Source organism: Rhopalosiphum maidis, chromosome 4 (genome assembly GCF_003676215.2).
Source record: "Rhopalosiphum maidis isolate BTI-1 chromosome 4, ASM367621v3, whole genome shotgun sequence".
In the NCBI taxonomy this organism is placed as follows: Eukaryota; Metazoa; Arthropoda; class Insecta; order Hemiptera; family Aphididae; genus Rhopalosiphum; species Rhopalosiphum maidis.
Genome location: NC_040880.1, coordinates 1176220 through 1204028, shown reverse-complemented (window position 1 = coordinate 1204028; position 27809 = coordinate 1176220). Strand labels below are relative to the sequence as shown.

The window sequence follows — 27809 nt, the reverse complement described above, 5'->3', positions numbered from 1 at the left end:
AAAAAGCTTTTATTACTTAGTTTTATCACAGAAAAAAAATAGTATTGGAGAACCTCATACATCTGCAGAAATTCTTCACTGTTAAACAACTAAAACAACTATTCTAGGTATTGGGTATCTTCTTAACTCCAGAATAGTTATTAATAGTTATTAAATTTTCCTAAAATGTTACAGTAAACTGATAATTTTCTTTTTATTCCATAACAATACTTTCTTGAATTTTAAAATTATAAAAATGATTATTACTATAGGTATTTCTCCCTAATTTCAAATAAAGTATATTATATTCAAAATGTATATTATCAGTCGTTAATTACAAAATAATGTGTATGTAATAATTATTCTGCTGTTTTTTATATTTACATCAATTTTAAAATAAAAAATATGAATACATTTGTAATTTAAACTTAAAACAATTTTGTTGGTAAACTTTAACATTCACTTATCTTTAACAAACATTCCACTCTATGATGATGGTTAAAATTACTAAGCTAAACTAGGTTACTCATTACAAAATACATTAGGAATTGTAAAAACAGATTAGAAATAAATTGAAGAATCTAGAATATGTTTCATTCTTGAGTTTGTACAATGAGCATAATGCTCCCCTGTGAATTATCACACTCCACTTGATGATTGTTCCAGTCTTTACTTTGACAAAATGTAGAGCAATATGGTGTACGTCGACACAATGAACACTCAGCAAATGCATCTCTATTGCAATTGGCGCACTACAGAAAAAACAGAAAATTGTACTGCAAAGAATATTACATAATCAAGTATATGTACTACCTTTTTAACATCCGGTATATCATCAGTACTAGGCTGTAATCCTGCTGCCACACTTGAAATTGTCTCCACATCAAAATCATTTCTATAAGAAATTAATTAACACTAGTTTATAAAATCGACATAACAAACTTTATAAATTACCTATTTTCTATAGAATTTTCTTTAGCTCTCTTAAGTTCTGCTAACAACTCCTGTTTTTCCGTACTCCATTTGTACTTGGCAACACGCATAGAGTTACGAAAATGGTGAACCATTTTAATCATTCTCGAAGACATCTTAATTCCAAACAAAATATTAATATTCATGATACTGATTAATGATTATAAATTAGTACATAATTTATAGAAGGGACAGATTTTTATTAGAATAGTTTTAATGTTACAATAATTTGATAAAAGCACTAAAATAATTATACATACATTTATCAAATCATAACTCTTTTAAGGTAAACAATTTAAAATAAGATTTTAACATTTTAATTTATATTTGAGAAAAGTGTTCTCTTAATTTAGTCATTGAATGCCCAGAAGAGAAAGAGAACCTAATGATAATAACCTAACCTACATAATGAGAAAGAAAGCAATTTTTTATTTTTTTACATTCAAATATTTTTTTCAGTGTTGGTCGTTTTCAATTTTTGACTATTCAATGAATCCAATAAATAACTAAGTTATAAATAAAATAACACAATAACTGTGACATATTCCTAGCTCTATGCATTTAGCATATTCTTATTAGGATCATTTACCTACCTGTGTGTTTTGTACTCAAAATTTTAAAGAAATAAGTTATTTATAATTGTATTTTGAAAAAACTTTTTTTTACTAGAAATTTTAAAATGCTTATCTCATAGTTGATTTACAAGCAAACACTGACAAATGCTTGTCACTTAATGTTAGTATTTTGATATTTTTACTTAACAATAATGTTTATTTAAATAATAATCTGTTCCTCTAATTATAAGTTAATTAATATATAACCAAAAAGAAACTTACATTTTCTAACTTTTTAAACATATCTTCAATTGAATCATTTGATTGTACAATTTCAGCTTGAGAAATATCGCCTGTCTGTATAAGTATGGGCTCTTCATCTTTAATATCCATATCGCCATTGTCTAATGATATACCTACACTGCTATCACAACTATCTTCATCATTACTAATAGCGGCACCATCTTCAATCTTTTTCTTTTTTGAATGACTAGATGAATGTTTTTTTGTACGTATTCTTTTGTAAGGTGTGAATAGTCGTACAGGGCCAGTCTAAAAGCACATATAAACATCATATATCTCTCAAAAATAACAATTACTAATAATAATAATGAATTTACAGCAGATTCGTCATCACAACAAGCTGCACATGTACAACTCATAGCGTGTGGTAGTAAAACTCCATCATATATTAATGTTTGCAGACTACGGCCGCCAAATCGTATACTTCTTTTCCAGTCTTTGCTAGAAGCCCTGCCACAAAGGGCTTCAAACTCACTAGGTGTGTACCATTGGTTTCCAAACTTAATACACTTTCCTCGGCAGCCAGAACCAAATTTTTTCTTATGCAGTTCTGCATTAGTGGTCTACAGACATGATAAATAGTTAAGACAATTATACTAGTATTAATGTATGCAGAAATATTAAAAAATATACATACTTTACATCGGACTGGTAATACTGGCAACCTAGCAGCTTCAGTATATGAATAGCAAGGTGCAGTATTAGGAGATGATACTCCTTGATCAGTTTCTTCTTCGTGAACATTATTAGTGGTCGAGTTGTCTGGTCTAAGTACAATATGAGCAGTTTTGAAAGTGCCATCCTAAATAGATACACTTGTATTAGTCAACTGTTAGTAGTGAATGCCAAACAATTTTTAATTACTTCAGCTCGAACTACTGTTCGCCAGGTATCACCATCAACCTGAGTGCGTGTATCACAATTTAAACAACTGTTATCTACACACAAAAGAGGTTTGAAATCATTCGATTCCGAAAGCTGAAATCAAAAATATAAGTGTTGTAACTTAAGTTAAAGTAAAAACTTAAATCTGTTTTTTAGTAAGTAGTGAGTAGTGGAAGACTGGACGAATGTTTGATAGGAAATAGCTAAGTGCTTGAGGTAGATTCTATTGACTTAAGTTTAAATGTTCTAATAACAAGCATTGCATTAACTTATTTGTTTAATAATAAAAATATAATATATTAAATAAAAAAAGGTTTTTATATCAATAAATCCACGCGCAGGTTGGTGAGTCAGATAATTATTTGTTGTCTCCAAGGGCGCCCATTAGGGGGTGCAATGGGGTAACATGTCACTCCCCTAGTATAGATAAATTATTGTTATTTTTTTAGTTATGAATAATAAATTAATTTTTCTGATGATAATATTACGAAAATTTACTTATGATTATGATTGTCACCCTCTAGGTTTTGACAAATGGGCGCCCTTGGTTGTCTCACACATAAAAAGTTCACGTCGCCACTGAATATCTATCATAACTCATTATTTGGACTAGTACCTAAGGGTGATTTGTGATAAATCATTACCAAACGGAAAAAAACAGAGAAAACAACATATAATAACGACCACGTCACATCGTGACGGAGTAAAAAATATAAGAAATCCAAAACGGGACGTCAGAGTCTGCCACAGCCAACGCTGTCATTCACCTACCTGCAAAGAGTCAGCGGTAATAACGTTGAACGTGCCAGCGGCCGACACATTAATGAGCTGTCCGACGGGTATGGAGGACACTTGTACTTGAGACGAGGCGACGTGTTCGGCTGCGGCCGTGGCGTACGTAGCGGCCGACACGGAGACGTCCGACGACGACGACGACGGCGGCGGCGGTCCGTTGCGGTTTTCTTTCACCGCGTCGGCGGTGGTGACGACTACGACGTCGGTGGCCCTCGTACCGGTCTCGGCCATGTCCGTCTGCTCGGCGACATTTTCCGAATGACGCTGCCGGCCACCACCGCCGCCACGTTCGTCCGCCGTCGTAACCACCACTGCTTGCAGTCGTTGTTGTTGTTGTTGTTGTTGATGTTGTTGATGGTGGTGGTGGTGTTGTTGATGTCGACGATGCTGTTGTTGTTGATGTTGTCGCTGTTGCTGCTGCTGCTGCTGAAGTTGTTGCTGATGCTGTTGGTCGTCTGTATAACCACCACCGTCGATCACAGACATGTTAATATTATTATTAATATTATTTTGAGATTTTTAAATTTCACTCGATCTGGAAAAAACAAGACGAGATTTGCGTGAAATTTATCGTTCGTTTTTTCGCGTCCTGTTCATGAAGCTTTAAACCACACGTACTATGGAGCTTCCGATTCGATCGCAGAACGTGCAAAACCGGAAGCCGAGTACGATGCAAGGCAATCGCAACGACGACGATTCCGTTCGACGCTCCGTGTTCACGTTATCGATGTGACCGCGTATCCGTCGCACTATCTACATAATATCGTACCGATTACAACGGTACTTGAGCGCAGAGATACGACCGAGACTTTTTGGGCAGGGCACTGTAAATGTGATTGATAGCGCTAGATGATTTTTTTTCAATTTCAGTTAATTGTTAAAAAATGGAAAAAAAAATGGCGTTTTGTTATTATTTCATATTTTCTTAATTTTCGATTGATAAGGGAATCGGGGAGAATGTATTTATAATTGATACGAATACCCGGAAATGCGGGACCAACAATTACACGAATGGTTATGGTTTAGACCATGAGTTAATTAAACTATGATACCAACAGTGATGCATAAGAAGTTGGAAAACACTATGTTTTGTATAATATAAAATATATTATAACCAACTAAATGTTTAAATACTCTAAGTTAATACATTTAGTTAAATACTATGATCTAAATTCTAAGCAAATACTATAGATAATATGATCTATAGCATGATTAAAGGTATACCATGCTGTGAACTAACCAAATTTGACACCATTACATCGCCAAATTCCAAAGATAAATGATTATTGATTATGCCAGAAAAATATATATATAATAGAACTACAGATCCTACATATACCATAAAAAATATATTTTTTTTTATGTTCCTGTCATTAAAACGAGTTATTTTGTAACTTTAAATCACAGTATAAATATAATAAAATATCTAACTATACCTAACCTTTATAAAAAATGCATTTAACGTTTAATACTAAAATATGTAATACAAAGTTCTTTATGTTTTTCAAACAATATTAATATATATATACATATAAAAAGTCATAAGAATTAAAATTTTGAATTTTGACGAAATTCATAAAATCAGTGAAAATTATCAAATTATATTGTACTTAGAAATTCATAAAAAAAATATTTTTTTTCATACTTAAGATTTGAAAACAGTATTAGATTCCTCGTAAAATTGTGTGCCTACAATAAAAAATAAAGTATACCAGAAAGTCAAATTAATCTTTAATGAGAGTTTGAAGTCCAAATTACTTACGGCGTTGCATAAGTAATATTCACTTTTTCAAATTAATACTTCTTCTCAAACGATTTTTTTATAAAAAAAAACTAAAAATACTTTTACCTCTAAAGTCCTAAAAATGTTCAATGTTGACCTACTTGACCTTCCTAAAATACCATTTTTATTAGAAAATCAGGAACCACACTCCAATTGACAAATGATAATCATAAGATTTATTTATTTATTCTACTTTCTATTATAAAATATTTACACATATTATACATGTACATAATTATAAAATCAATCTATAATTAATCGCTCCACTCAAAATCTAAAATCAACGTTAATCATTGGACTTTTTTTATCGTAATTTGTTTTTAAAGTTTAGCAATATACATTTTAGATTCTAAACGCAATAATAAATATATTGATTTTTAAATGACTCATGTGAAATTTTTTGTGTGTATATCATAGAATGAGAATATAGGTACACTATACACGATGACAATATTATGTATAATTGAAAAAATGCTTTGGTCTACAGCTTTGAGATTGGTTTTGAATAGAAGAATGGATGTAAATTTAAGGATAAAATTAAAAATTGCCAGTATTGACAATATTAATATAAAAAAAACTTATTTTGTTTTTTTGATGTAACTCAATAACCAATACAAAAAACCGTAAGATTTCAGACACTAGACATTTTCACCAAATATTTATATGAGCATTTCCTACACATAATATAATTATTTATAAGTATTCAAAATAATTCGACTTTTGAGCTTTTTATAAATATATATTTTTTTTTCATAAATGTTCATGAAAAAAAATTTTGCTAAAAAATGGTTGAAAATTGAATATAAAGTCCCTCATAAATTATTAATTTAACAATTAGAAACATTAAAACTACATAGTCATAATATTCTAAGCATCTAAATTTTTTTGAAATTTCTCAAAATGATGAAATCATGAAAATTTGTTTGTCAACTATATTTATTCTTTTGAAAGTAATGTATTTTTTTTAATTTCGTTAAAAATTTTAGTAGAATATTCTGGAATGGTTTGAGAGGACATTTGAGAGCTAAGGCCTAAGAGAATTCTTACAATTTGTAAGTATTATGTTGTAAAAAGTTTTTAAATATACATTTTAAATTAAAATTTAGACGAAATTAGATATTTAATAAAAGAATAATAATTTTACTTATTTTTTTGTAATTAAAAAATGTTAACTGTGGATACTTGAAACGTTCAACGTATGTTTATAATTACGTTTTATATACAATGACATTTTCATATTCTTATTAAATAGTAAAATAAATTACTTTAATACTTTAATAGCAATATAAATAAATTATAAAATGTCCTTGTAATACAGGTAAATAAATCCTCTACGTTTAGAATCATTTTTCGTATACGATGATTTATCATTAAATCCAAATTTAACACATACATTACAATTACTTACTTCTCAATGGACAATAGCGGTATATAATCGACACCCTCTTTTTTAAATGTATTCACTACTTTTCCTGTATAATGTTGACATATTATAAATAAATTAAGTCCCAACTCTTGAAATAAATACATAAGTACATGCATACAGGAAATTTTCATAAAATGTATACAATAACTATTAACTTATAACTTATAATATGACTATACTATAATGAGATACATTGTACAAATTTGAATTTACCGCCATTGTGTTTTATGATGAAAACTGGATAGAATACAATACCATTTACCTAACTTTTACAACCTGGTACTTGAATTGTATTATTTGATAATGCGCATGCGTAATGCGTAATATTCTGTGCAACAGCGCGTTCTACGACGTCGAACGTACGCGGTCCCGGTGGCGGTGCTCACGGAGCCTACGGAGCGCCATTTTATGCGTTACAGTCGCTTCACCAAGTCGTGAGTTCCCGACACTTGCGCACCACAATGGTGGCTTACCACGGACTAGGATAACCTTCTATCTTAGTCCGTGGTAGCCTATCTAATTTTTCAAGATGCCACAGACTGTTGTTATCCATAGGATAAAGATTGAGTGACCACTGCAGACCTAAAATCACACGGGCTGTCGACGCGGCGCTCTCCCCAACGGGTATGCCGCCATGACAGACCCGTTGTCTATTGTCCACGTGTTTTTCATTTTCGACCAATGTCAAACGGACCGATCACCCGCTATGAATATTGCCGCATCGCGTGTCACGTCTGACTTTGCGTAACATCAAATGGATCATGGATGTTGTTGTCACGGCGGTGTTCCCACGGTTTTTGGAAGTACGCGAGTCTTTAGACCTTTTTGTGGCTTGATGTCTGCACAAGAAATGATGATTACCAGCAAAACGCGTCATGGTGAGAATATTTCACTAATTTCATATATTTAATATTATATCTATACTTAATGTGTGAACACCGATTCGCAGTTACCCCAAACTTAAAAATTGTAAGACCCATAGACCTATGAAAATATTAACTAACTTAGTTTATAGGTCTATGATAATATCTAATTGAAGTACTTAGTTCAGTGGTACTGCTTATGTATGCCATTCTTTTTAATTAGCAATAAGTAATAACTAATTATTATTTAACGTGGTTTTCGGTTGAAGTGACGATTTGGTTGGTATATTTTTCGATTTGTAGTCTTCAAGATGGGTTGAAAATTTAAATGATGTAGAAAAAAATATTTTCATCGCGCGGTTTAACATGGTTAACTCGCCTTTATTTTATTCGTCCCGTTAGGTTAAGTATTCCTTGGAAACGTGTCGGCCATTTTGTATTTTATATACAAGCAATGAATTAATTATCATATACACAACCACATTAATACCATAGTGTCGTTTATGAGTACAATGTTCGTATTCTAATTTAGTAATTTACATAACCTTAAATAATCTGTTAGGTTGTTGGTGGGGGAAAATTAATGCACAGTATTTGTTGAACAATTTTACCAATTCCATCAGATAACGTTGGTACTGATTTTTTTCTGTTTAACCTCACTTTACGTTCACAGTGTAGTCCTTGTTTTATTTTGAAAATATATTTTGTTTAGGTACTAAGATGGTTTTAGCCTACATTTCTACCTATTGTTGTGGATATAAGTCGTGAAGATGGAAGCAGATCGGAGTACTTCCATGAGACGTGGGAACAGTGTTGGATGAAAAGTTCTATTACCTATTTGATTTGTAACTCTTGGTCAAACATAGCCATTCGAAGCAGTGATATCCATAGTGGGAGACCGGACCAATTGACTTGTTCGGAGTTTACGCAAATACTAATGTTAATTTAAACATAAACATTTTTATAATTTGTTTTGAAATAGTGCTTTTGATAAATAAACAACCATTTAATATATTTCTTATTTATGTGTATCATTTTTATATTGTTTAATTTAATAATTTACATTTTTGGTATAATGATAAGTTTTCTCAAGTAACTTCTATTCAAGTCTAGTGTTATGATTTTATTAAATGGCCGTATATGAAACTTGGTATACATTAAGTGAAGTTCATCTCTATTTTAATTTTTCTATGATTAAAACCAGTAATGTATTTTTATTAAGACAAATTCATTGGTTTTAAAAGTATTGAAGCCTGCATATAAATCAATACATGGCCTATGTCCAAAATCACATTTGTCATAAATTATTAAATATCTGTTCTGGTGCTAAAACAATAAAAATATGTTATATAAGTTAGAAATGTGGAATAGGAGTTTTTAGAAAAAAATAAGTCTACACTAATAATCTGTATTAAATGTACTTAAAATCATTACTACATTCTACATTTTTAAGATAAATATTTATATAAAAAAGAACACATAAATAATATATATCATATTTAAACACATGGATAATAATTATAATATACAACCAAAATCATTAGAATCTGAATCGTTTTCTTTATGAAACTTCTTAATTATTTATTGTTTGTCTTCATTGTAGATCATTTTTTATACACTTCCAGAGAAGTTGAAAAAATCTAAAACAAATTATACTGTAAATCTCTATGTGTAATTTTATAAAAATTTGACTTTATAGATTTGCATCTGCGAATATAAGGAAAATAATACGGACTTTTTTATGTAAGAAAATTAATTTATAATTTATCTCCACTGTTCAGTAGACTAGTGTTTAAGTTGTGAAAATTTTAAGTATATTTTACAATATACATTTTTAAGAAAAATAATTGTTAATTGCATTACAAAGAACCAAGTATGTTATTGTATAGAAAAAATATGAAAATGACACTCAAATATTATCAAATGTCAACTAAATTTTGATAATGTTCATATACTTTTGCATCAAAATACGAGTGAGATGTATCTACTTCCCATTATTTCTATTAACTTGGCATTAACGATATAAAGAAAATTATAAATAAAAACCTATTTAATATTTTTTTTAAATTAGAAAATTGTAAAACAACTACAAGTAAACTAAAGATAATTTTGTATTTAGTAATTGATAAATAGCATTACTTACCATTTGATAAAATTATTGGTTTTCCAGTACACATTCCTGTATTGTATCAATTATGAAAATATAACTTTTTTTTTTTGTAGTTAATGTATCCAACGTTCTAATGCCATTTCTAATGAGATAATATGATATTAATATTTTTATAAATATTAAATTTTATATATATATTAAAATTGAATTCACAAAAAATCAATTTCATTCCGTTTGCACATAAGAAAGTTAATAATAAAAACTAAGATAAAATGAACAGATTTAAGAACTATTATTTTTAGTTAATACATTTTTTAACTTAATGTGCTTATTCGAAACTTGATTAAGATATATAAGTAAAAATGGATAGTTTTTGTTTGAAAAAACAAGTTTTTATAGTCTATCTTTAGGCTTTTGAGCTTATTAAATAGTTACAAATCTAAATGATTGAAAATATAGTCCTTAAGTTCCAAAAATTCGAATTTAAATAACTTATTAAAAGAAAAAATGAAAGTTAGTATCCTTGGCAAATTGCCCTCTAAATAATCATAATATAATACCAACCAATGACAAAAAGAGGACAATAATCTCCTTTGTAACATTTCTGATCACATAATTATTTAGTTATTGTTATGTACATTCTTAAAAGTATATTAGCGTGTTATTGGTTTTCTCTGAACAATTTAAAATTTTAAAATATAATAAAATGCTTACGAGATGCCTTGAATTTAGATTATGTTCTTAACTTTTTAACTAATTTTATAAGAGGTCATTTCATTCTAATTTAAGAAATTAATATAGTTATACTATAATCGTAATAGTAATTATTGAGAACATAAAATTTGCTATGTTGCACGTTAGTCAGAGAGAGAAAACAAATAATACGCTGACATCCTCTTAAATGTAATCAATTTGAAGAAATAATTTGTAAAAATACTAAATTTTTACACAATTTGATGTTTTCTGAGGTTATATAATTAGAATAAGTGTGATAACTGATAAGTTTTAGTAAATATGTATTATAAATAATAAATATTATAAACCTTAATTCTTTTTGGTGGATTTATATCATTTAATGGTGATGCAATTCCTCCAGATACACTTGTACTCCTTGTTTCATTTGTTGTATCACTTCCAGATTTATTGTCATCATCCAAATAACAATGATCAGTAGAAATTTTTGAGGATTTAGAATCTGAAGAAATGCCTTTTTTCGATACAGTATCTATATGATTACAGCTCTTTGAATCCTCACTCACTCGTACCTATACAACATAGAATTTGATTTACAATATTTAAATTATTTAAACCTTGGGATATGAACTTCATAAGATATGTTAAAATGTTCTACAACTTAACCACAATTTATACAATAAAAAATTACCTTTGATATAGAAGATGCAGAGCGTATAGGAATAGCACCTTTTTGAAGAGATGGTCTTTTCAAATCAATCTAAAAATTGAATATCTTTAATAATTGAATCAAGAGTCGATAAAATCTATTGTATTTACCGTGTATTTGCTAAATCCTTGACCAGATTCCCAAGTGTCAATAACATCTTCCTCTCTAAAGTGTCTGCGGCATACTTTGGAATTTGGTTTAAATCTAACACCTAAAACTCTTTCCCACTCAAGCTTCAGTGTTTCATTCTTGGGCACTCCAAATGAACTAACTTTTAGAGCATTAGACGGACACAGAGGCACACAACATGGCATTTTAATTTTTTTTTTGATAGCAGAAATTAATTAATCTACACTCACAAGGCACCGACTACTTATGTATTGGCCATCGAGTATATTATTTCCGTAGAAAAGGGGTTACTGTTATATGGTATAACGAATAATACAGAATTGAATAAATGTATTGCGTATTTTACTTGGAAAAAGCAAAACTGAACACAACTTGTGAGTTGTTACTTTAGGATTTAGATAATTCTAAATTGAAAAATTATAGTACTATACTTTTATACTATAAAAAGTACCATAACAAAAATCATTGAGTTTCTGGACAATTTGACCACAGAAGTGATTTGACAGTATTATAGAAGTACAGAGAACAGACTACAGTTTGTTGAAGTAAAACTAGTAGCTAGTAGGTAATAATAACTGTTGTTAATATGTAAACAATTGATTAAGTTAAATCACCTAAGTACTATATTATACAGATGTCTACAAGAAAGTAAGACACTAATCGGTTATTAAACAAAATCAACACTATATTATGTCGGCACTCAGCAATTCAACAATTCATTCTCATACGTGATATTTTAATCACAAGTACAGGACGTTTATTTGTATAGATATCTGACATTTATATTATCTGTTTTTAATCCCATGTTCTGTTAGTAATATATTATGGTATGTGGTATGCAGAGTTCCCAAACATGTCCGAAAAACATTATAGTAATGGTTGATCCACAGATAGCGCTATACTCAAACAATAACCATCAACATTGATTATAAATACTATTTATAGTACTTATAATTCACTTCTTTTTTATTTTTTATTTCAGTTTTAATATTGTTTTTTTATTCTTGCCTATAAATTTCTTAGCATTTCTTAATTTTACCTTTAGTTGTTGGATTATAATTTCTTGAGATTCTATTTTTGTTGTATTTATAATTAATGCCATCAACTATGAAAATTATTTAAAAACACTATTAGGTACCTTCTAAGTTTTAATTCATATGAAAATAATGAAATATATAGATATATATAGACACAATGAAAATCGAAATGAAAGTTTGTATTCTACATTGAGTGCATTTTAATTTTGTAATGTTTGAAAAATTAAAGGGTTAATAAAAAGCGTGCAAACACACAAAGCAGCTAATAAGTTTCAGTATTGAGTTCATCACTATAAATGTGTGTTAAATTTAAATTCAATGATCAACTATATTTATTGCATACGTTAAATATGAATCTGAATATTAATCAATATTACTAAGTATATATATTTTAAAATATATTATTTATTTATTTTGTTATTTAAGTAATTTATTTTATTATTACCTAGTAATATAGCAGTAAGTTGAATTAATCTTTTACGAAAACATTGCAGTTTAAGATGTTACATGCTGTTACAGTGTGTATAAAGTATAATAATATACTTTAAAAATCAATTACCTACCCATAAACGATAAATTATATATATATTTTAAATTTTAAATACATCAAAACTGAATTCATTACATAGTGTGTTTAAATATCTAATTCCAGCTAAATTTTAACTTGAATGTCTTTAAAAAACTGTATTTATATAATTTCATGCCTCAGCTATAGAAATTAAAATTTCAACTATAAAATTATTTGCAAATGTTTGTGCATTTTGTGATAATTTTAACTTCAAATGATTATTAAAAATATCGTTCCTATATATCTTACATATTTTTAATTTTTAAATATCTATAATATCTATAAAGAATTAAAAGAACCTATTATATTACATTTGCAAGCTATGAATCAAGCAAAATCTTCTATTCATAAATAAATATAACATAAGCTCAAATGGAGTAAATATTTTGAAAATTATCAGTATCATGCAAAGAATGATAATGCAAACATTTTGTGAATATTTCAATTTTATTAACAGCTATTCGTTTTTAATCTACATTGATCACTTCACTGTGAAGAATCTAAAAACTTTTTTTTTTAATAGCTATTAAACTACGAATTTTCCCGGCGACCAAGCCAGATTTCTTTAAACAATGAGTGGTTCGCTGTCTAAAATATATAAAGAAAGTTAAGAGACCTAGCTAGCCACTTAGGTATCTAATTAGTAATTAGTAATTACCTTGGAATATCCGAGTATAATTAATATAATATATTGCGGCATTACTCCCGAGTCCCTATGGCCTATACTACACTTTATGTACATTTGAAATTTTACTAGATAAATGAACATTCATTATTTTGCAATTAACCGGTTCGTTTATCGGTAAACGTGTTCGTTCACCACTCCCCCCCCCCGACTATAACAAAATAATTCTTACAAATTTATTTTATATTTATCTATGTAAGTGTACCTAATACTAAATTCTTCGAGCATTATTGTAATTAACTATTCAGGAACTATTCACCATTTATTACATATTATACACATCTTCATGTGCATAATATACCCTGATATATATATAACTAAATGTGTGTATATTAAAATTAAACCTAAGTAGACGATATTTATCTACTTTTCGCAACTGCTATATAGTTATGCTATTTATACCATTGAATATAAATGTATTAAAAACATGATAATTATTTAGGTAGGTAGTAGGTAAGGAATCAACATTTTAACCTGTGGCCTGTAAGTTAGGTCATAAAATTCTGTAACAAAATATTTGGGGCAATTCTCAAATATTGGTTATTCGTGTTGGAGTTAAAATAAGTTAAAAATCGAACATTTTCATTAAGAAATTAAGAAACACTTATTATTATAAAAGCAATAAAGGTACATTTATTGCTCAGAATCTAAATGTTATGCTTGATGAATTATTTATACACATTAATATAGAAACGCCATTATATTTAATAATTTATAACACAAGTACAAATTAACTGTAAATATAACTCTCAAGGGCGTAGCCAGGGCGAAGGTTTCAGGGTTTAGACCCCCTTCCCTCCCCGAAATTTTTTATTGAAATGAGATTGAATAGGTTTAAATGTCAATTATATTTAAAACTTGTATAATATAACATATTTATATTCTAAACTCCCCCACCCCAATTTTTTTTTCTAATAACGACAAAAAAATCTAACTTAAACTAAGTAGCCAATATGCTTTTAATGATATTATTATTTTAAAGTGAGTTAAAGCTATGTAAAATATAACAACTTTAAAATGATAATATCATCAAAAGCATATGTCATTGTTTAGATAATATTCTTACCTTTAAATTTGAAAATAGATAAATTTACTTTAATATCAAAGCTAACGTCACAAAATGTATTCTACTGAACGAAAATTTGTTATGATGTTCGTTAGTAAGACAGAGTCAACACATGCTGGTATGGCGTCCTCTTAGTCTTAAGTGTTTATTTTAAAAATAGTTTGACATTTATTATTTGATAATTGTTTGCATAAACTTATAGAAGTGTAGGGTACATTAATACTTTTTTTAAATGCTAATTGTACAATTTACACCAATGATAACAAATTTGTATAACAATACTAAATAGGTAATACTGTAATGAAAAACAGTGAAGATACATTAAATTTATTATTTTAACTAAACTACTAAAGAGGGGAATTGAAAATAAAAAGGATAACTTGTAGTTGTATCTATTCTATTATTCTTACTTCTCTCTACCTATTTAACAATCTTAACAAGAATTTTTGAGTTCATAAGTTTATTTATGGTTTGCTTGTAAGGCAGTTCTTATGTTGCTGTTATTTATTTAGATAATTTAAAATCATCTTGAAAATAAAATATGATGTGGTTTTTAACATTATGTTTGGTAAGAAAATCTTTATTTTTATTACTTGGGTTTTATTATGCTTATTTAAAATTTTTAAAGTTTAAATTAAATTGAATTACTATTCAATATGATGTCTCATTATTATTTTTAAATTAATTATGTTATTAACCCAATAATTCCATAGATAATATTCAGTGTGTCTGCATGTAAGTTCAAAGTTGAACAAGCTATGAAAAACCAATTTATCGTACCAGATGTCATTCCTGTTGCTCCCAAGGAAATGTTACAAGTAAAAATAAAACATAACAAGTATCTAACATTCTAAAACTATAAAATATCATAGGTATATTATCCGAGTGGCTTGAAAGCGGAACTTGGTAATGAATTAACACCCACTCAGGTTAAAGATCAGCCAACAGTTAAATGGAATGCTGAACCTTATTCATTCTATACATTATGTTTGACTGGTAATTATATTACTAAGCTAATAAGCTATACTGCTTATATTTAAAAAAAAAAGTTAATAATATTTTTGTTATTTATTCAGACCCAGATGCTGGACCTAAATTAAAAGAATTTCATCATTGGTTGATAGGAAACATACCAGGTGTAGATGTGAGTATGGGAGAAACACTGACTGCATATGTTGGTTCTGCAACTCCACCAAAAACAGGTACTTACCTAGTAAATATTTTATATAATATAATTATATAAATATTTAAATTTAAAGGTATACAAAATACATTTTAATATTTTTTTAAAGGCCTTCATCGATACGTATTTTTAGTATACAAGCAACCATCAAAATTGGTATTTAACGAGCCGCATATAAGTAATAGGTAACATATATATATATATATATATATACTATACCACAATTACCATGACTAATTGTGCTACTACAATAGACAGTCGTTTATCATTTATACTTACAAATGTTAATATTAACGTGTATATTTTTAGAACTGCCGAAAATCGTTTTAAGTTTTCAATTCATAACTTTTCAAAGAAGTACAAATTAGGAACACCTGTTGCTGGTAATTTCTACCTCGCACAATATGATGATTTTGTTCCAATTTTACTTCACCAACTCGGACTTCAGTAATTAGTCATTAACTTTGAAATTGGAATTTTAATTTACTTAAGTGTCTTAATATGTCACTTACATTAAATGTAATATTTTTTTTTTCATTATTTAAGTTGTTTTAAAATAATAAATATAATAAGATTTTATTTTTATATATGTGTTTAACTAATAAAAATACCATTTCTCATAAGCTATAATAGTTAACACTTCAACTGTGTCAAATGTTAATTTAGATTATTCAATATGAGGTTAGTCATTGACATATATATAAATGTTCGTAAATATTAATATATAATCATCATGATTAAATACTTAGGTTAGGGTTTATAAGGTTTAAGTATGTTTAGGTACCTTTAGGTTTAGGTATATTATAAATATATACCTATTGCTATATTATTGGCCAAACTAATTTATTGAGGAATGTAGATTTATTATACAGTTGGAAAAACTTCAATAAATATAATAATTTTTCAACTTTTATTTTTTAAACATGATTAGTATAATAAATGAGTTATGATTTTGAGATTTGGTCTTTAAGATGCCCTTCTGCTACTGGTAACGAAGTTGGATAAAACTGCATACTACGGGGGCTATCAGTGTCAATTGGACTTATTGGAGTATTTGTATAAGAATTAATACCTGAAATAATAATATGAAAACAATATTTTACATTTATACAAGATAATAATCATGATCATGACACATACTGTTACAACCAGATGGTGATATTTCTTGATATGGTGAGTATGAATGTAGTGAAGACCCATACAATGTACTTGGAGACTGTCCGTAAGAAGTATCAGAACCCAATGGATATTCTAAATCTTCATAAGATATTCTGGCAGGAGTGTACCCTGACCCTGGATCCCAAGCATGAGTGGGTGTTTTAGAACCATCATGAGATGGAGTTGTGCTCCCAAAGTGTGGAGTACGGTTACCAAGTTCATAGTTGGGTGTCATTGAATCTATCACAGGAGTTTTACCTCCTTCACGATACCCAGGAGTTGTTAAAGCATTAACTGGTGTTCTTGAATATGATGATGTTAATCTTCTATCCTTGGATTGTTGTACAATAATTGTTATGTTTCTTCGATCCACTGATATCGTTTGACAAGAAGAATGAAGTTCAACTCTAGCTGTACACTCTGTTGCATCTTTTACAATACCAACAGCCCCTTTGTAAGGGCCAACAGTAATTCTAATTGTTTGACCAATTAATCTTATATCTCTTCGAATACTACCAAATCTACCTCCAGTTACCACAAAAGTTTCTTCTCCTATTCCACCACTTGCTTTAGCACCAAATTGACCAAAGTTACTATGCCATGGTGATACAGCTTGTGGAGATGAAAATCCATTTTGTATTGTAGTCTTAGCTTGCTAAATTGTTCAAAACCAATGATATAAATCAAAAATGAATATACTGATAAACACTAATATATTACTTTATTTTTTATATTTCCAGCAAGGGCAATGTGTCTTAGACGGCAAACAAAAATTCCGCCATTATCTGTCATTAAACGGGAATATAAAAAGGCAAAGTGCCGATATAAATGTTTAATTTCACCATGCAATCCCTGGGTTTTAAAAATATATTAGCTGAATATTATACTAACTATAATAGCAAATTTACAATAAATATTCTATGATCAATGTTCATTAAAATTACCGTGTGTGGACCATCAATAACTTTCACAATTTCATTTCTTTGTATTGAATTTCCCAAACCATCAACTCCAATTGTATTTCTATGTTCTTTTTTTTTATTTAAAGATTGTGGTTTAGCTTCAACCAATTTTCCTGCCATATTTAAAATATGCATTTTTTCACGCTCAATTCTCACTATCACTCCAACATTTTGTGGGCTATCAATTAACATTAATAATAATTTATCAAATCAGAATTAATTATTTCTATACTCACTCTAATTGTACAAGATCTCCCCATTGGAATTGTCCAAGCGAATCTACTCCAGAAGCCGTGTCTGTACACAATTGTAAATCACGAGGTAAAACTTCAAGTTCGTGCATAGTAACATCAGAAAATAACACAATTCGATTTTGTTCTACACGAACAATGAGTCCTGTATCACCCTCAAAACGTCCTCCTACCACTCTTACATGGTCACCTTGTTTAAAAAATTTGCGCAATTCGTTTGCCATAAATTCCAGTGGCATCTATAACAATAAATAATAATTAAATTTGCTTTACAGAACTTTAAAAATCTGAAAAACGTGTAAAATAAAAAGCTTTTAATATTAAAAATATGATTATTCAAGACAATTTTTCTTTTTATCTAATTTATAACAAATTGTATAACATATGCAATTAAATTTAATTGCAAATTTTAATTATAATTAATACAATTTAATTGTATAACATATTTCGGATTTACTGTTTTCCCAAAAATGTGCCGAATAAAATAAAGTATGTAACAAGTATATCTAAATTTATTAATATATAATTATTTATTCAGTTTGTATTACTTATGTTTTAATTTGATTATTTTTACCTAATAGTCATTTGACATCAGTTTATGGATTTTTTATTTATTTAAATTTATACTTAAATATTTTTAGTTTTACATAAGTACAACCATATAACATTTATTATTATTTGGTATAAAACTTTAAATCTATAGTGATTATTCAAAACAGACAATGAAATAGATATCAAGTTTAGGATTTTAATGTAAGGTATTTTTGTTACTAAACAATTTATTTTTTCAAAATTTTTGATTAGATAATATTTTTAGAACTAGATTTTGCCGATACTATTTCTTTAAATACGTTTTTATAACTAGCGATGTGTTTAATAGAAAAATTATAAAAAAATTGAATTGCAAATCAAATAGATAAATAATATAGTTACTAATAACTTGAACGTGGATTTGTATGGATTTGTATATTTATTCTGGTTGATCATATGATATGTTAAGTGAACACAAAATTTGTTTCATGACAACAATATAAAAAATTAAACTTTTTTAGTGCATATTTTGACATTTTTCTATTTTAAGAGCTTATTTAACAATTTTAATTTGCATAGTCCATCTTTTACTTTTTAGACATTTTTGAAATATTTACTATTTTCTATTATAATATAAGAAAAAAGTATATTTTTATAGTTTTGATTAATATTAAAATAAATTAACAGGTATAAAGTTTTCCCAAATATGACCTTAGATTAATAATCAGGAAAATAAAATACTTATATCAAGATGACGAGTAACGAAAAAAATGAAGAAAAGTAAATAAATATATTAGGGTTATAAAATTATTTTTAAATATATTGTATTAATTAAATGTTCAAAAAATAATTTTTCTTTTACATATTTGACATTTTAGTGCATATATTTATGCATATACAAAATGTTTGGTGCATATTTTGTTGGTTTACATACATGCAAATATATTACCTAATGCATATAAATATGCACTCTACTAATATCTGTTAAAACTGTTACTCACATTAAGATTATCATGTATTGGCATAATCAAAACTGTATCACCGTCAATAGATAATACTTTTCCTTGTAAATTTATCAACTCTCCAGCACATACTTCTACATTATCTCCAGAACATAGGGTTTGACTGTTTATTAAATTATCTTTATTAGATAATATTAATTCTATGTTTACACCTTCAGGAACGTCTTCAAATATTTCAAGTTCTATTAGTGTAGGTTTGACTCCTTCGGTTATTATTGCATTTAGGTAAAAGTTTTTGTATAAAAATCCTTTATGGCTGTATCGATTTCCTTCAAATATTAAAAAGTCCCCATCACTGGTAACTTCACCACCAATAGATCTAATAACTTCTGGATCAAATAGTTTAGCTGCAGGACGCCTTTTTTTCTTTCTTATCAAAGCTTCTGGATCCTAGAAATAAACATTAAATAATAAAAATTAAAAAACTATAAAAGTAATTACCATTGATACTCTGAGAGCTCCACGTGGTCTAGTACAATCAATCCTTGGTAATAGTTTCAAATGTACTTGATTTTGTGCCAAGTCCACATAATCTATTTGAGCAATATCATCTTTGTACAAACCTGCGGAAATAAAGTTTTGTGTACTTTTCTTAAAAATAAAATTTAATATTAAAATTAACCTTTTTTTAATCTAACCCATTGTTTAGATCTTAGGCCTGTTTGTACTTTGACAACTTTTAAAACATCAACCATTTCTTTTATGGGAACCATTGGTTGTTTCCAAAATCCCATTTTAAGACTGCTAATGTTTTCAATGGCTGATTTCACATGGGTTTGTTTGTATGATTCAATGTATATGTATCCCTTAACACTTTCAGGAGAAACTATAGATTTGATTTTTAATGGATCATCTGTAAATTGGTACGCCAAAAACTTTCGCATTAACAGTAATGCAGTATTTTTTTCATCGCCAATACGACATTTAACCATCCATAAATTTGGATCCCTTTAATCAGAAGTTAACACTTAATACATTTATAATAGACATATAATATAAATATTACTTGACACCAGGTAAAAGAGTCTGTTGTATAATTTCATCTGACAGTTCATCTCCAGCATCTCCAAATTGTTTTATTGTAGCTGAAGAATCTGCATATTTATTACGCAAGTATTCTTCAATTTCGTCTTCATTTTGAGTGCTAAAAATTATATTATGATGATTATTTATTTAAAATGAGCAAAATAGACTTAGAATGAACCTGAATTAGACCTAATCTTAACCTAAAATATACACAATTATACACTAAATCTTACTCCCAAAGATTAGTTCCACGTCTGCGTCCTTCAATTTCTCTTGCAGTTGGTCCTAATTCATCAACCTCATTAGGAACGATACCATATTCGCAAGCTCCATCTTCCCATTCATCATCTTCTTCTATTTCATCATCTACATCAGCTTCATCAATGATGAAACCACCAAAACGTTCATTTTTCTTTTTCTTCTTGGCTGGACGGTCGTCTTCTTCATCATATTCCTTGAAAATATAAGAGTAATAATCTTACCACACAATTGCTTACATCAGAATTAAGAACTTACATCTTCAGAATTTATATTCTCGCCTTCTGGTTCTTGTTCATCATTAACTTCTTCCCTGTAATATTAATCAACATTTACATTTAATATTGATCGTGCTTTTCATAAAACTTTAGTAATTACTCATTATCTTCTTCAGCTTCAGATCCACTTGGTGAATGACTTCTACTTGCACTACGATTCAATATCCGTTCACGATATCGTACATTTTCCTAAAAAAAACAAACGTCAAAAGTAGTAATATGGTATTTATTATGTAATAATGTATTTTATGAGGTATTCATTAGTAACTACCTCAAGATCACTTTCCGACATTTCTGAAGTAGGTGATCGCGTTTAAAAGTAATACGATTATAAAATATAGTACACCAATAGTCAGTAGTTCAGTACGACATAATATGACGATTAACCTGAAACGGTGAAACAAATAATGTTAATATAGTACTTTTCTAGATGGTCGTCTGTGAGGTTAGGCCTATCGAGTATTGAAATAGAAGTCACGTGACCAAAACCACGGGTACCTGTTTAATTTTGTCATTTTCATGAGGATGTTGGGTAATGGGTAACGAATATTCCGACATAGCCGATTTTCATTACTTGGGCTTGATGTAAATGTGGTATGTGGTGTGGAGCGCCACGAACATCATTCATGATTTTTCAGAATATCAACAACTTTGTCCGAACACTTTAAACAACATTAATAGTTTAGTTTAAAGTTTATAATGTTTATATTATTAAGTCGAAATAGGTAGTTCAGTACAATCAATGTGATGCGATGGGACTTTTAAATCGTCAGATGTTATGATGTATCGTCAAACGGGTACACACTGGGAATACAGAAAGTCTATTTTAGTGTCAAAAGAAAAAAGATTAGAAAACGACATTCGATTATTCCGTTTATGAATTATCTATCTATAATTATCCTACAATACTCAATCGTACTATCGTATATCGACCACGGATGACGGACTAAGATATAAATATTATAAATCAACTATGGACGTCTAATGTCTATCGGTCATCGTAGTGTTCAGTGAATCGTCTTATAATGTTCAAAAAGTATTAAGTATCAAATATTTGCGATCAATCTAATCTATCCGTCGACAAAAACTTTCAAGAAAAATGTCTTATTTTCTGTATATTCATATCACATTTCCATTATTTGAAGATTAATTATTTATTTACGATTTATACAAATGACGAAACAATATCTTAATTGATTTTTCAACCGTCAACAAAAAATGAAGTACGTTATCTATATATCCATGATAAATTGTTATGAAATATGAATGTATACAAATTATAAAATTATTAATTAATAATTATTATAATTTAAAATCAATTTTGAATGTTGCCTACTTGCCTACCTTGGTTTTTGATTATTGACTATTGTCATTATTATAATACATTTTAACCAATGTATGAATTAAATTCATAAACCAGTAAAAATTGAAGCTTATATTAGATCATTTGTATTATAATAGAATAATATTAATGAATCCTAGTAAACAATCCATTTTAATTTTTTGGAAAAAAATTACCAACGTGCAAAAAAAATATTAAAGATAGACTATTTAGACTAAACAACTTAAAATAATATAATATTATGTTCCATATTAAAATTGTATAAATTGTTTAATTTGTTTATTGTTAAACAATTTATAAGCCCTAATAGTTTTTAACCTGTTCAGATTTATTCAATTTCAGTTGGTGCTCATGCATATCCTTAAAATTTAAGGGCCTATATTTAACATATAATCTTTATATAAGTACCTACTTAACTAATATGTATATAAAATAATATTTTTGAAAATATTATTTTTTTTTTTAATTAACTTTATTGATTTTGAAATATACAGGCAATAGTTATAGTTAATTTTTATAGTTCATCATTCTGTAATATCTAGGTAAATAGGTTAATTGGTAAAAAATGACATGGATTAAATAAATTATTTCTAAAAATATTTTATTATTGTTGAGATGTATTAAACTCATTAAACTCAATATTTTGTTTATTTTTTATTGGAACGTTTTACTAAATTATAATTTTGGTTTGTTTCAGAGCATGAATTCTATAATACAGTATTCTACACAACTTCCCTCCAACATATTTACCACCTAAGAAAATGGCTACTGGGTTACCACACAATTTAGATGGTTTTATACCTCTATTATTGACTTCTGATATTCGAATGAAGGTAACTGTAGGTTGTAAATTATTTACTTATCTAGAAGAACCTAGTAATTCAATTGAATGCTCAGATATTGGAATGTTAATTGATGGTATTGTTCAATGGTTATTAAATAGCAATCCTAAAGTTGCTCAGTATGGGATTGAAATAATCACACAATTGATCAACAGAATGAGAATAGATTTTAGACCTTATATTTCTACCATACTACCCATAGCTATTGATCGAATTGGTGATAGTAAGGAACCAATTAAAGTCAAAACACTTTTTCTTATAATGAAATTAATGGAATGTAATACCATAAGCCCTCAGGCATTATTTGACCAAATATCTGTAAATGCTTTTAACCACAAAAATAGTAGCGTTAAAGAAGGATCTATGAAATTATTATTGTTGACTATTGAAGAATTTGGTGCAAATTGTATTGCAATATCAAAAATTTTACCTATTATTATAAATCTTTTAAGTGATCCTAATGTTCAAGTGAGACAAAAAGCATTTGAAACACTCGTTGATTTGTATAAGCATATTGGGGAAAAGTTACGTATTTATATTCAAAAACATTATTCAATTCCTCAAAACAAAATGACATACCTGATGAATAAATTTGATGAAGTTAAAATAACTGTAAATTTATTACCAACTACTTCTGATGAGCTTAATTTAACTAACAACGATGAGCCAGATCATGCTTGCACATTTGCACCTAAATATGTCATTGGTAGTATTAAAAGACCAACTTCATTTTTACCTTTAAAATCAGATTCTACTACACCATTACAACAGGTTGATTTTGTACGAAAATCTACATCATCATCAGTATTATCTGCTTCACATGCATGTGGAGTTGATGAAGACACTTTTATTCGGTCTTTTGAAGACGTTCCTACATTAACCATTTTTAGTATACGAGATTTAGATGATACTATGAAACAGATTCATAAGTCTATTCAAGATAGTAATGAGCAATGGAATAAACGTGTCGACTCATTAAAGAAAATAAGATCACTTGTATTAAATGGAGCGACAAAATATGATGAGTTTTTCAATAATTTGAGGTATTTAGAACATTCTTTCCAAATATCTATTAAAGATTTGCGATCCCAAGTTATTAGAGAAACATGTGTCACTATAGCATTTTTATCACAACATTTGGGTAATAAATTTAACCACTTTTCAGAGTCAGTTTTTAGCAATTTAATAGATCTTATACAAAATTCAGCAAAAGTAACTGCTTCATCTGGATTAGTTGCTATACGATTTATTCTAGAATATTCCCATGCTCCTCGTATTATACCTATTCTTGCAAAAAGTTTGGGATCAAAGTCAAAAGATATTCGCCGTGCATGTTGTGAATTTTTTGATCAAATTCTGCGTAAATGGCCATCTCAAGCAATAGAAAAACACATAAATATAGTACAGGATTGTATTAAAAAGGGTATTGCTGATGCTGATTCAAGTGCTCGAATGTTATCTCGAAAAGCTTATTGGGGATTTTGTAAACATTTTCCTGAGCATGGGGAAATATTATTTAATAAGTTAGAGCCAACATATCGTAAAATATTGCTAACAAATTCTGGATCCAACTTTTGTTTATCAAAATCTGTAATAGCTGAAAGTTCAAAATTGACTTCTCATCGTATTTCTTCTTCACATAGTAATATATCAATAAGATCAAGAAGTGCCATAGACTTGCAAGCTGCTAAAAGGTCAAAAGCTCATACTCAAAATGCAACACTAATTGGACAAAAATTCAATCCTGTGATGTCTAATCAATCTGTTTCCAAGAAGATTAATGAATATATACACCAAATGGACAGAGAGGAAAAATCAAGAGTTCGAGTATCAATATCTCAATCAGCTAGTCGTTCTGGATCACCGTCCTCAAAATTAAATTTTGTCCAAACAAAATCATATAGAGCTACTTCTGGTATACCCAGATTTCGGGATACTAGTAGAGAAGTTAGTCCTAATAGGTTTAATATCCATGGATCACACATGAATAGCAAAGAACCACCTAGTTTAATTAAATCTAAATCAATAATGGCACAAAAAATATTAATACAGAACCAAGAAACTGAGTCTACTATTACTGATTCTTTGAGTTACAAAAATTATAAGTCTCCAAGAAAAGTATTAGAGGGATTATTTAATGATTATAGTGATGATAGTGAGACATCTAGTGTTTGTTCTGAACGCAGAATTGATTCTCGTAAGCGATTTTCAGATTCATTTTACTTAAGTGGATCACAATGTGGTCTACATAAAGAAATTTGGAAAAAGTCTAGTTCGAAATGTTTGAATATTGAAGATATAATATCAAGCTGCGAAAGTTCAAATTGGAATAATCGCAAGGAAGGCTTGTTAAGTTTACTAAAATATTTTCAACAAGGAAATATTGTGGGTAAATTATTACTAACAAAAATAACCGAGTTGTTTACTAAAATGTTCATGGATTCTCAAACTAAAGTCATAAGTCTCTTTCTAGATGTACTTAACGAGTTAATAATAACCCATAGTCAATATTTAGAATATTGGCTATATACACTTTTAGTCAAGTTATTCAACAAAGGAGGTTCTGATATACTTAGTTCTGTACACTCAAAAATATTGAAAACTATAGAAATTATAAGGTTATCTTTTTCTTGTGATTTACAGCTAACTGCTGTGTTTAAATTTCTCACAGACCCTACACAGACACCCAATGTAAAAATTAAAATATTTGCCATGAGTTATATTTCACAATTAGCTGTTAGTGCAGACTCTGGGACAATTTTTCTTTCTGTTGTAAATGATAAAAAAGATTATACTACTTTAGCATTGATAAAAATGATCGGGTGGACTATGTGTAATAGTAACATAAAACAAGGCCCTGAATTAAGACGTGCATCTCAGGAAGCTATACTAGCTTTGTATAGTTTAAATGCATCTCAAATCACATTGCGGTTATCTCAGTTACCGGAAGAGTATCAAGAGGTATTTTCTAGACTCTTGAAAATTAGAGAAAGAAGAAGTAGTGTTGATCAAATACCAACTTTAAATTATCATAACAGTCAGGTACAAACAAATCTTGCTTCACCACCTTTACAACCTGATACCATTGATATTTTTAATTCGGAAGAAATACATAGGTCATCTAAAAAATCTAATGATAAAGTTAAAAAATGTCAATATCCTGAGGAATTAAGTACTGCTTCATATGAATCTAAAATAAATCAATTATATATACATACTGAAACTAATAATCATAATTTAAATAGTTTCAATAATAGTCTTACTACAGTAGATGAAATCAAAAAAATTCTTGATGATTTAGATAAAGGTACTCTGCAGCTTCATTATAAACAATCAATTTTGATTCATCTGAAAGAATTAATAAAAGATGATTATAATTGTGAACTTACAAGTAATTTTAAAAAAATGATTAAAGTTATTTTTAATTTATTATTAGACATTGAACCAATTATACGAGAACATACAATGACTTTGGTTGTAAATTTGGTTCAAAAATCAGAATTAGTTACCTATTTTCACGATTACACTGAGTTGATTATAATGAAAGTAATAAATATGTGCTGTGATTCATATAAATCTGTTGTTAAAGTTGCAGAAGAATGTTTAATTGCCTTGAGTGTATCTTTACACACAGAAACAGTTGTGAAAATAATAACACCTTTAATATTGGCAAAAGAATTTCCAGTAAATTTGATTTCAATTAGAATGATGACAAAAATAGTTGATAAGTATGGCAGTCCACCTGTAACTGATCAAATAAAAGACATTATGTCTGGTCTATTGCAGAGCTATGATAATCCTGATAGTGCAGTCCGAAAGTCAGCTGTATTCTGTATGGTCTCATTATATAAAGTATTTGGTTCACATGAATTTATACCTCTTATATCAAGTCTGAATGGTGCAAAGCTCAAATTGTTAAATTTATACATTGAACGTGCTCAACAGTCCATCAAGATCAATTAATTTTATTGTTTATACTTGATTATTTTTTTTTAACAAGAAAGTAAAATTAATAAAAGTTATGTAATTATATGTGATATTCAAGTCACCTTCATTACTTACTTTTATTCTATTGACCCAATCTATACTTAAAAATATAATAGTAGTAGTCATATTGAACTTTTTTAAATAGTCATATTTTTATATTTTAATGTTGTGAATTTTTTGTTTAATAATGAGTAATAATATCTATTTTACTATAATTGACTTTTTCTGACCAATAAATAATGGGAATAACTTTTAACCAATCATGTTTAATATTTGTGTTTGATCGTAAAATTTGATAATTATTAGTTAGTAATGAATTGTTATTAATTTTAATATAACTAATGATTAATTAAGAAACTATTGGAAACATTTTGTTTTTAAATAACAAGAGCCTATTTACGTAATATAATTC

General features: G+C 28.2%; 5 protein-coding genes and 1 long non-coding RNA gene across 7 annotated transcripts; 3 read left to right on the top strand and 3 right to left on the bottom strand.

Annotated features, from left to right (window-relative positions):
* Positions 1-281: 281 nt before the first annotated feature.
* On the bottom strand, positions 282-4412 carry LOC113559928 (deformed epidermal autoregulatory factor 1 homolog). 2 transcript variants are annotated; one of them, XM_026965715.1, is made up of 9 exons: positions 4107-4412; positions 3465-4023; positions 2673-2786; positions 2446-2610; positions 2126-2371; positions 1788-2057; positions 934-1067; positions 793-874; positions 573-731 (listed from the first exon to the last, which is right to left on the bottom strand). In XM_026965715.1, the coding sequence occupies exons 2-9, from the start codon at positions 3972-3974 to the stop codon at positions 573-575; spliced, it is 1680 nt and encodes a 559-aa protein (XP_026821516.1). In that variant the 5' UTR covers positions 3975-4023; positions 4107-4412. The 2 variants fall into 2 exon arrangements, with proteins under 2 accessions (XP_026821523.1, XP_026821516.1); XM_026965722.1 differs by lacking the exon at positions 4107-4412 and having other exon boundaries at positions 282-731; positions 3465-3974.
* A 2642-nt stretch (positions 4413-7054) lies between these two features.
* On the top strand, positions 7055-8574 carry LOC113548434. The gene is made up of 2 exons (XR_003404883.1): positions 7055-7575; positions 8273-8574. It is a non-coding gene; the product is annotated as an uncharacterized LOC113548434 (long non-coding RNA).
* A 145-nt stretch (positions 8575-8719) lies between these two features.
* LOC113548433 lies at positions 8720-12127 on the bottom strand. The gene is made up of 5 exons (XM_026949310.1): positions 11183-12127; positions 11055-11123; positions 10714-10935; positions 9704-9812; positions 8720-9200 (listed from the first exon to the last, which is right to left on the bottom strand). The coding sequence occupies exons 1-4, from the start codon at positions 11384-11386 to the stop codon at positions 9801-9803; spliced, it is 507 nt and encodes a 168-aa protein (XP_026805111.1). The 5' UTR covers positions 11387-12127; the 3' UTR covers positions 8720-9200; positions 9704-9800.
* A 2512-nt stretch (positions 12128-14639) lies between these two features.
* LOC113561176 (protein D3-like) lies at positions 14640-16325 on the top strand. The gene is made up of 6 exons (XM_026967449.1): positions 14640-15125; positions 15271-15375; positions 15430-15553; positions 15634-15759; positions 15850-15925; positions 16050-16325. The coding sequence occupies exons 1-6, from the start codon at positions 15099-15101 to the stop codon at positions 16189-16191; spliced, it is 600 nt and encodes a 199-aa protein (XP_026823250.1). The 5' UTR covers positions 14640-15098; the 3' UTR covers positions 16192-16325.
* Positions 16326-16658: 333 nt separating this feature from the next.
* On the bottom strand, positions 16659-27141 carry LOC113560306 (transcription elongation factor SPT5-like). Its single transcript, XM_026966089.1, has 16 exons — positions 26920-27141; positions 26674-26758; positions 21725-21888; positions 21498-21613; positions 21327-21415; positions 21207-21261; positions 20924-21144; positions 20671-20808; positions 20287-20612; positions 20106-20227; positions 19644-20054; positions 18097-18350; positions 17843-18038; positions 17619-17750; positions 16881-17553; positions 16659-16812 (listed from the first exon to the last, which is right to left on the bottom strand). The coding sequence occupies exons 4-16, from the start codon at positions 21516-21518 to the stop codon at positions 16685-16687; spliced, it is 2766 nt and encodes a 921-aa protein (XP_026821890.1). The 5' UTR covers positions 21519-21613; positions 21725-21888; positions 26674-26758; positions 26920-27141; the 3' UTR covers positions 16659-16684.
* Positions 22242-27524, top strand: LOC113560305 (CLIP-associating protein 1-like). The gene is made up of 2 exons (XM_026966088.1): positions 22242-22449; positions 23266-27524. Exon 2 carries the CDS (start codon positions 23330-23332, stop codon positions 27371-27373), a length of 4044 nt encoding a protein of 1347 aa, XP_026821889.1. The 5' UTR covers positions 22242-22449; positions 23266-23329; the 3' UTR covers positions 27374-27524.
* Positions 27525-27809: the final 285 nt, after the last annotated feature.

Excerpts from the sequence above, each read along its gene's own strand:
- LOC113560305 (XM_026966088.1), top strand. The coding sequence starts at position 23,330 with ATGGCTACTGGGTTACCACACAATTTAGATGGTTTTATACCTCTATTA.
- LOC113561176 (XM_026967449.1), top strand. The coding sequence starts at position 15,099 with ATGATGTGGTTTTTAACATTATGTTTG. Across the intron at positions 15,376-15,429 it reads CTCCCAAGGAAATGTTACAA|GTATATTATCCGAGTGGCTT; the intron begins GTAAAAATAAAA and ends AAAATATCATAG. Across the intron at positions 15,554-15,633 it reads CTATACATTATGTTTGACTG|ACCCAGATGCTGGACCTAAA; the intron begins GTAATTATATTA and ends TTATTTATTCAG.
- LOC113560306 (XM_026966089.1), bottom strand. The coding sequence starts at position 21,518 with ATGTCGGAAAGTGATCTTGAG. Across the intron at positions 21,416-21,497 it reads TGTCGGAAAGTGATCTTGAG|GAAAATGTACGATATCGTGA; the intron begins GTAGTTACTAAT and ends TGTTTTTTTTAG. Across the intron at positions 17,751-17,842 it reads TTATTGATGGTCCACACACG|GGATTGCATGGTGAAATTAA; the intron begins GTAATTTTAATG and ends TTTAAAACCCAG.
- LOC113559928 (XM_026965715.1), bottom strand. The coding sequence starts at position 3,974 with ATGTCTGTGATCGACGGTGGTGGTTATACAGACGACCAACAGCATCAG. Across the intron at positions 2,372-2,445 it reads TATTACCAGTCCGATGTAAA|ACCACTAATGCAGAACTGCA; the intron begins GTATGTATATTT and ends TCATGTCTGTAG. Across the intron at positions 732-792 it reads ATATACCGGATGTTAAAAAG|TGCGCCAATTGCAATAGAGA; the intron begins GTAGTACATATA and ends TTTTTTCTGTAG.
- LOC113548433 (XM_026949310.1), bottom strand. The coding sequence starts at position 11,386 with ATGCCATGTTGTGTGCCTCTGTGTCCGTCTAATGCTCTAAAAGTTAGT. Across the intron at positions 11,124-11,182 it reads AAGGATTTAGCAAATACACG|ATTGATTTGAAAAGACCATC; the intron begins GTAAATACAATA and ends TTCAATTTTTAG. Across the intron at positions 10,936-11,054 it reads CTGCATCTTCTATATCAAAG|GTACGAGTGAGTGAGGATTC; the intron begins GTAATTTTTTAT and ends TATGTTGTATAG.